The following is a 9,063-nucleotide window of genomic DNA, read 5'->3' as shown; positions in this document are numbered from 1 at the left end:
GTTTTCTCCAAATTCAAAGATAGTAAATTACTATCACACCATTTCTTTATCTTCACAAATTCCTCTGAAACCCTTACCGAGAGTTGCCGTAGGTTTTCATCAGATGCCCAAATGGTAGTATCATCAGCAAACAAAACCAATGTTGCACTTAATATTCTAAGGGCCAAACATTCAGCCCAATGAAAAGTGAAAAAAGAATTTCTGCTTAATCAGTCAGCCATGATCTCACCCAGCCGAGCTGCTACAGAGCTCCCCAAGTGATGGCCTCACCCCATGCTGGTGGTTCAGTCTGCCCTTGATGCAAAGATCTCATCCAATCTTCATGTATCTCTCTCTAGACTCTAGATTATTGTGGCTGTACCCTGGTTCAGTTCATTGAAATGTCTGTTGCATTTTTGCAGACATTCTTGGAACTGGGTCTCAAGGATGAGCATAATCAACACAGTCACTCACTCAACACAGTGGAGAGGAAGAATGACCACGTGCATCTTACCCATTTTTCCAAACAGTCTGTGTTTTTGTACATAAATATATGTTTATTGTTTAGTTTTTTTATATTATTGGACCAGTGTCAGTAGTAGGTTCAAGTTCAGTGAATACTACTTTATTTATTTGTTTTTGATCTTGGACCTTGAGTCTGTAATAAAGTGTCATCATCATCATCATAATATATTGTATAAGAGTGCAACATATTTCATCAGCTCAGTTTTTTGTAGGCAAAATCTGAATGTATAAAAGTTGTGACTAAAGCTGTCAAATAATTGTAGTGGAGTAAGAAGTGCAGTGTTTTCATCTGAATGGCTAAAAAAAATCTTGTATTGCCAAGTCTTCTGAACTTTAGGTAGAAGGAAACATATCATCTCAGGGGAACACCTTTTGACACAAGACCGGTCAGGAAGCCAGGACACCGCATAAACAAAAAACGCTGACAAATAAGCTACATTTTTCTGCCAATCCTACCTGACAGGAGAACAACATCACTCGCCGGTTCGACCTAATAACCTCTCAAATCAAATTTTTTACTTCTGTCCTCTCACCCATGTTGAAAACCTGTCAAATCATCATTTCAAATTAATTAAACTATTCTACTCAACCTTTCTCACAACAGGAAATGCATCTCTGTGGCACCAGTTAAGTTCAAGTGGTTGCAGTACTGGATGTCACAGTGAGCCGACTGAAAAGACAGTTTATTATTTTTAAGCAGCCAAACAGAATTTCATAATGACACATTCAGATTTCTGGGATTGTTTTTATTAAAAGTGTGTCTGTGCCAGTTCAACCTGATCATCCCTGTGCCAGTGACACAGAGAGGTGAGCATGCTGGAAAATGAGGAAACAAGGACTTGGGTGGAAAAAAATGAAGAACGAGGTTGAAAACAATAAAGCATAAACTGTTACTGTGCTGTGTGCTGCAAATAAAAAACACTAACTTTCTGATGCTCATCATTAAACTCAGTGATAAACTCAGCAACACTCTGTTTAAAGGCTCTGTGCTAACATGCCTGGTTGCCCTTTAAGCTGTAGAAGAGTCTCGTGGCTGGGAGAGAGACCTGCAACAGAAGAAGCAACACAAAGAGCAACATTTTATTTTCAGTTGTCAACCCAAGAAGTGTATACACATCAGGTATGGATTCTACATTCATTTCCTGAGAAGAGTTCGCTTTGTTCAGGGCCCTGGAGGTCATGACAGTGTGAGCAAAACAAGATGTCACTGCACAGCTCCACCATCTGAAAGAATGGAGAGAGAAGTAAATGTAGCATGTTTGTTGAGTACAGTGTTTTCTTAAGGGCTTCAACTTCAACATATCCGGGAACAGGATGTGAACCCATAGTCAGATGGTCAGACTGTTGCATGTGAAGGTTACACTACAAACAGGCAGGTAAGTAAGGCTGGCAGGCTTTCTAAACAATTGGGCCAACTGGATTGGTGACTCAGGCTCTGTACTATTTATACTGCTGAAGCAACTCAATACACAGGCAGGTGCTAGGATAGGGATGTGTAAGCAATTTAATGTTTTACATAGGCAAGAGAAACATAAAAACACACACCCACACAGGACAACATTAAAAAATAAGCACTGAAACCAGAAAAAAATCAGTTAGGGAAAAATAAAGATAAAACACTGTTTTAAACCGAAATAAAATACATAAAATAAAAATGAAATAAGAGATCAGAAAACAGTACAGTGCAGTAGGAAGTTGTCAGTTGCCCAAAATGCAATAAATAAAACAAAGGTGCAGCAGAGAAGCGAGTCAATCAAAGGCACACGAAAACAGCAAAACAGCAGAGTTTTCAATTTAGTCTTGAAAGTGACTAGAGTCGGAGTAACAACTGCTCAAACTCACTACTGTTTGATTGAGAGTCACAGACAGAGCTTACTGTATATAAACAAGTAACTATGGGCCAATCCATATTTGTCTTAAATGAACCATTTTTTGAATAAATTGTGCTATTTCGAAACAGTTTAATATCATTATTGACAATGTTAGCATTAGTATCAGTATATTTGCTTAAACGGTACTGTAAATACGCTTTTAGTTCTATTTTGCGGGTCATAAGCGGAATGAATTTCTCGCTTGATCCCACCGGAACATTTTAAGTGTAACACACAGCTTGGCAGTCATGTCGGCGCTGAACTCAGGGCGCTTACTGTTAGAGTAGTCAAAATACAGTTTTAATTAACTCTGTTATTTTTATATTCAAAAAATACATTGGTTTGAGATTATGTGTTGAGGAAAATTTAGGTATTTGCTGCAGTATTGTTTTATATTGAGGTAAAATAAGTTTTCTGCCGACTTCCCCCTCAGCCTTTTTCTGCACTGTTGACGTTAGCTAACGTAACGCTGGTTAGCTAAGTTGATATGATAAAACAATTGATACAGCAGTGGCTTGCTTGTGTTTAGGTTAGATTACCTTGCCGATATAAAGACGTTCTAGGAAGCTGGGTATTAATTCAGGACGTAGTTCAAACACCTGAATAATTCGTGTTTGTCTCTCATACCAAGTCTATAATGTCTTGTGTTGATACTCGCTTTATTCTCGCTACCGTTAAAGCTGCTGATGTTTATTGTGTATGTTGACAGTCAAGTAACGACTCGGTTTTCGCAGAGTTATTTAGATGGCTATTACAGAATACATTTCTTTCCTGCTTATCCTTTTATCTGTGAGGTTGTATCCATACTGGGCATGATTGATTAGTAACATTTGTCGTGTCTTGTGTTTTTTCAGATCTCTTTTTGAGCCATGGCATCACTATCAGAGGAGGTGCTACTGGTGGTGAAAAAGGTTCGCCAGAGGAAGCAGGATGGCACACTTTATCTTATGGCTGAACGTATAGCCTGGGGTCCAGAGGGAAAAGACCGCTTCACAGTCAGCCATTCATATGCAGATATTCGCTGTGAGTACTGGATACTTACAAGTTAAAACCAGTGCAGTGATGATATGTTGGCGGTGGTGTTCTCAAGCTAACTTTATTTCTGCCCTGGACAGGTCAGAAGATCAGCCCAGATGGTAAAGCCAAAATTCAGCTTCAGCTCGTCCTTCACACTGGTGAGAGTACCACATTCCACTTTGCCAATGAGAGCAGTGCACTCAAAGACCGAGATGCTGCCAAGGAACTGCTGCAGCAGCTACTGCCCAAGTTCAAGAAGAAAGCCAACAAGGAACTGGAAGAGAAAAACAGGTTGGACTCCTCTGTTTTCACAAGATTTTCCTTACAGAATTAGCCTGATAGTATTCAAATTTTTATTTTTGTAAACAAATCACATGAAAAGACCAAAACTAACATGATGTTATCCAGCTAACAAATATTGTCTAAGCAAAGCCTAATATAGCTTAGTCCTCTGGGCAGCATGTTCCTTCACTGCAGTTCATTTAGAGTCAGTCCCACATACACATTCAACCTGTTGTATACATGTTCCTAATATTCTGACCCTCTCACGTATATAGCTGCGGAGGACAAAAATATACATCTCTGAATATAAAGTTGTCCAGTACAACACCTTAATACTAAATATATACATTTATGACAAAGACTGAAAGTGTTGCATTGAATTTCATACAGTTGTACAGGTGTACCTAATAAAGTGGCCAGTGAGTGTTTATGGTGATCAGTTCTGTACCGGAGACAAATTCCTTGCATGTGTAACATACTTGGCCAATAAAAGTGATTATCATTATCATTGACTTTCTACTCACTGTTGACCTTGGGAACTGTATATGGAACTAACTAATCTAACCCAAGATCCACTTAATTAAAACCGTGCTTCTATTATTAAGTCTATTATTGCGTAAATCAGTAGTTCTTTGACCTCAATAGGAAATGAACAATTAATGTCCTTATGTCGAGATTACTAATGAGGTAAAGGCAGTTTATTCAGCCATCAAGAATGTTCTTGGTTCTAAATTTGGAATGAAAGTGGCAATGATCATCTCTATATAATCAGGTTCTTTTCACCTGTAGGATGCTTCAAGAAGATCCAGTGCTTTTCCAGTTATATAAAGATCTTGTGGTGAGCCAGGTAATCAGTGCTGAGGAATTCTGGGCCAACAGGTTAGGAGGCATAACCAGCACAGACCCCGCACTATACAACAACAAACAGGAAGTTGGTATATCTGGAGCCTTTCTGGTGAGCACTCACAATTAGACCTTTAACAGTTAACAACACCTCAACATTAAGAGCATACTATTGAATGTTAACAAACGCCATTTGTTGCATTACAGGCAGACATTAGACCTCAGACAGATGGCTGCAATGGCTTAAGATATAATCTGACTGCTGACATTATTGAATCCATCTTCAGAACATACCCTGCAGGTAAACAATTGCATCTCCACTTTGACGTTAGCCCATCAATTGCAACAGAAATGATAGACTAGGAGAAGGCTGCTACAAACTCAGATTTTTATTTCACCTTAAAGGCTACATCAGTGATTTTACTGATTAACACTGTCAGCCAGAGAGGAACAGTTGATTTATGGATTTGGCTGGTATTTGTCCTTAGTAAGACTGTGTAGCACATTCCTGTTCACCTGAGTGACTATTTAAAATAAGCTTTCACTATGGTTTTATTTATCAATTACACAACAGTTTGGACTGAATATATGCATATTAACTTGTATTACACTTGCAGTGAAGCAGAAGTATAGTGAAAATGTTCCTCATAACCTGACGGAGAAGGAGTTCTGGACACGCTTTTTCCAGTCCCATTATTTTCACAGAGACCGCATCAACACAGGAACACAGGATATCTTCTCTGAGTGCGCCAAGCAGGATGAAAAGGGTAGGAGGACTTTACAGTGTTGTCAGCATATGTACTATTTATTTACTGCATTAAATGCTGAGCCACATACATGTTTTCATATGTAAAAGTTTTAAATCTATCTCATGTAGGGTTAAAGACTATGGTGGTTCAAGGAGTGAAGAATCCTTTGGTCGACCTCCTGTCATTAGAGGATAAAACATTAGATGAGGTGAGATGATTAGCCAGCTGCAACCACATCATGCTCCTCAGGTTTCCTTTTCCTCCAGCCTCAAATATTTGGCATTTTCTGTGACACAGGGTTATGGAGTTTGCACAACACTACCCTCAACTTCCAATGCAAACAGGACGGTGAAAGAGAACAGTAACTACGCCATTATAAAGCGGTTCAACCATCACAGTGCCATGGTGCTGGCAGCAGGCTCACGCAAGGGGTAAGGAAAATACATTTTTCAGAACTAACTTGCTCATTGTGCTCATGTTTTGCTAACTGTCTCATGTCTTTAAAGGGAAACACCAGCTGACCAAGCCAGTGAGACGAGCAGCACAGATGGAAATTCAAGAGATTCTGATTACTTTCAGCCTCCTCTAAAGAAGGTGTGAGCAGGCTCTGTAGTGAAACATACATTTTCCAAAATACAGTTGTTAGTCTGTGTCAGACCAAGTCACTTTCTCCTGTTGGCAAACCTTCTTAGGTCAAATTACAAGAAGCCATAGAATATGAGGATCTACAAAGGGAAAACGGACCAAAAACAGTCACATTAAACCTCAAGAAGTCTGAAAGGTACAGTTAAATATATTTTATTGTAATTTATTTCTGCTTAGTTTTTCTAAGGTAACATGTTGATAATCACAGGGATTGATCAGTGCAATTTTGTTTAGATTCATTGTATTCTGACTTGTTATTAAAAGTTAGTTCCTAAGTTTAGCTTTAATCAGCTCTAGAAAAACAGAAGAAATAATGTTGAGGCTTCTGTAGCCAGAAATGAACCGAGCAGAATTTGGGAGGAGGCTCTTCTGTTGTTTGTCTCACTTCCTCTGGACAGAATACTCATTTTGTACTGTTTCAATCAAGACTGTGTGTTTCATTTTAAATATACAATCCATTGCTTTCACTGTTAAAGTTTCTGTTAGTGTCTTTAATGCAACACCAGAATGTAACTTCAACACATAAAGTGAATGGCTGAATCTCAAGTAAAGGGGAGAATCTTTTTTTGTGTCTATTTTGCAAACACTTCATGTTTTAGGCCGGGTGAAACAGGCATATTTTTGCCTTTAAAGTAATCCAGAAATGAATGCACTATTAACACTGTATTACTGGCTCTTTCTTAGTTGTATCCAAGTGAAACGTTCTAATATGTGTCTGACTGCTTCAAGGTATGCTCATGGTCCCGTGCCACTTCAGTCCCAACAGTATACAACGAGCCAGGACATCATCAACTCGGTGAACTACATCCAGCATGAGATGACCAATTATAAACCCAACCTCACTCAGGTTAGGACAAATGGAGCATACACGCTCAGTGTCCATGAATACAACAGCCCTGCAATAACATCTGTCTTAAGAAGCTCATAATGTCCAGTTTGTGGTGTTGTTGTTGGAAATGTGTACACTAAATTAAATGTTTATTACTAAAGTTAATTAAAGATGGTATTGTAATGGACTACATATATATATTGAGAGGTGTTTGTAATTTTTTTTCCCTCCCCATTTTCATATATGAGAGAGGGAGAATATTAGAAACACCTCTGAATATTATGCAGTCCATCACTAGCTATGACCTCAGTGCTAAACATATTGAATTAACACCTTTGTAAAAGTGTCAACAAGAACTGAACATTATTGGCATCATAGACGTAGACTTAGTGGCAGAATAGTTGTATTGGGTTGGGTTGCATTAGATTGTACAGGTGTGCCTAATAAAGACACTGAGGGAATTTCTATATTTGATTGTATTCTGTATTAGGACAAATAGTTCCTATCAAAGTGATCACTACATGTGTTGACTGACCCTGCGTCCACACTGGCTGCCACCTGAGTGCTCAGAACACACTGTGATCACTGACTTAATGACCATCTTTGTAGTATCATTCATACTGTCATGTTAAAACTGACAGAAATAAATCAAAATACTGCCTATTTATGGTTTTCACTTCACTAGCAAACTGTCACCAAACCTCACAGACCTAATGGTGTTGTTCAGATGTTTTAAAGTAATTTAGAAATAGTCAAAATTTTCAATTTTTCCTAGAAGTCAGAATTATGAAAATTGTTTAAACTATGAGTGGATCCTCCAGAGGGTTTCACCACTAGTATTCTCTGCAGGTGTTGACCAGCACAGCAGCTAGTTCTGCCATTGGAGCACTTTCTCCAGGTGGCGTTCTCATGCAGGCAGGGGCACAGCAAGCCATAAATCGTAAGTGTGTTTCTAAACTTACTTATTATTGCTGCCTGTATTTCACCTGTAATGTATGAGGTACAGTAGCTGAAATACAGCTGAGCACCACAATGAAATTCAAGTTGCTTTATTTATGTTCATAATTTTACTTTTTTTCTTTGATTTTTTTTTTCCCCGTCTTGTTTTGTTCCACCCCAGAGATGGTACCCACTGAGGTTCAAGGAGAGCTAAAGCATCTTTATGTAGCTGCTGGAGAGTTGTTGAGACATTTCTGGTCCTGCTTTCCTGTTAACACACCATTTTTGGAGGAGAAGGTGACTAATCAAATTAAGTCAAATTACTGTTGTCACACAAAGCCTTTTTCATTTTTGTTTCCACTTTGACATCATCCATGCTAAAAATAAACTGGCTGCCCATAAGCTACCATTTTTTCTCGTCAGTATGTGTCAGTTTATAGCTAATATGGCCTAATCCTTTTCAGCTCACCATTGGTACAGGTGCCAGTCATAAATGGTAGAAAACCTTACCTAATGTTTTTTCTTTCTCATACTCCTCATCATGTAGGTAATTAAAATGAAGTCAAACCTTGAGAGATTTCAGATGACCAAGCTTCGTCCTTTTCAGGAGAAAATTCAGCATCAGTACCTAAGTACAAATGTAAGTCTGTAAGCTGTTAATGACAGTGGCTTATACCAGGTGGCACTTGTATTTAATCTTTTTGCTGCTCCCACAGCTCGCAGGGCACTTGGAGGACATGTTGCAGGCAGCCTATAGCAAGTTCCATGTTTGGCAAACCCGCCGAATGATGAGGAAAACCTGAACTCTGATGGTTTGTCGAAAAGAGGAAAAGGAAGGCATTAAAGTATATGGCAAAATTACTAGTGAAGGTCCAGACCGCTGTGAAGAGACTCCAGACCACAGCCAAGGACTTAATGAGGATATAGAAGGCTGCTGCTACATCCCAAAATGTTCAACAGAGACTAACTGCACATCAGTCCCAAGTTACTGTAACTAGTGTCCTTTTCTTTTGTTTGTGTTTTCTCAGTGGTTGAGAGATTGCTGTCGATAAGGGTTAAATGGAACTTTTAATATGTTGTAACACCGCCAAGTATCAAGTAGAACTCAGAAAAAGGCTCTCAGGACAACAGACTGAGGTGTGAGCTGCAAGCAGTGCACCTCGGAGCACTGAGTCGATTTGTGGAACAATCATCCAGAAAATCTGAAGCAAAAGAGGGGGGGGGGAGTGAACATAGCAATACTGTAAAGACATTTCATGAGGGAGTGCACTGCTGTGTGTTACTCAGAGCACTGTTACTGGTTTGTAATGTCTGCACTGAAGATACAGTGTAACTAAATAAAAAACGAGGCACAAACTTTTTGTTCGTTCCGATGTCAGCCTGT

The 9,063-nt window shown here is 39.0% G+C and overlaps 1 protein-coding gene across 1 annotated transcript; it reads left to right on the top strand.

The window, feature by feature from the left end:
* Positions 1 to 2,601: 2,601 nt before the first annotated feature.
* Positions 2,602 to 8,912, top strand: gtf2h1 (general transcription factor IIH, polypeptide 1). The gene is made up of 15 exons (XM_020623562.1): positions 2,602 to 2,775; positions 3,230 to 3,398; positions 3,491 to 3,683; positions 4,464 to 4,629; positions 4,725 to 4,818; positions 5,135 to 5,284; positions 5,395 to 5,474; positions 5,564 to 5,697; positions 5,773 to 5,860; positions 5,959 to 6,047; positions 6,641 to 6,758; positions 7,590 to 7,680; positions 7,861 to 7,976; positions 8,227 to 8,319; positions 8,396 to 8,912. The coding sequence occupies exons 2-15, from the start codon at positions 3,245 to 3,247 to the stop codon at positions 8,480 to 8,482; spliced, it is 1,653 nt and encodes a 550-aa protein (XP_020479218.1). The 5' UTR covers positions 2,602 to 2,775; positions 3,230 to 3,244; the 3' UTR covers positions 8,483 to 8,912.
* Positions 8,913 to 9,063: the final 151 nt, after the last annotated feature.

This window comes from Monopterus albus, unplaced genomic scaffold (assembly GCF_001952655.1).
Source record: "Monopterus albus unplaced genomic scaffold, M_albus_1.0 scaffold7.1, whole genome shotgun sequence".
In the NCBI taxonomy this organism is placed as follows: Eukaryota; Metazoa; Chordata; class Actinopteri; order Synbranchiformes; family Synbranchidae; genus Monopterus; species Monopterus albus.
Note: the sequence above shows the minus strand (reverse complement) of the source record. Positions and strands in the feature narration are given on the sequence as shown.

What these genes read in the sequence shown, in the direction of transcription:
- gtf2h1 (XM_020623562.1), top strand. Translation starts at nt 3,245, where the DNA reads ATGGCATCACTATCAGAGGAGGTGCTACTGGTGGTGAAAAAGGTTCGC. An exon ending in AGGATAAAACATTAGATGAG is followed by an intron (nt 5,475 to 5,563) that starts GTGAGATGATTA and finishes TCTGTGACACAG; the next exon opens with GGTTATGGAGTTTGCACAAC. An exon ending in TTCAGCCTCCTCTAAAGAAG is followed by an intron (nt 5,861 to 5,958) that starts GTGTGAGCAGGC and finishes AAACCTTCTTAG; the next exon opens with GTCAAATTACAAGAAGCCAT.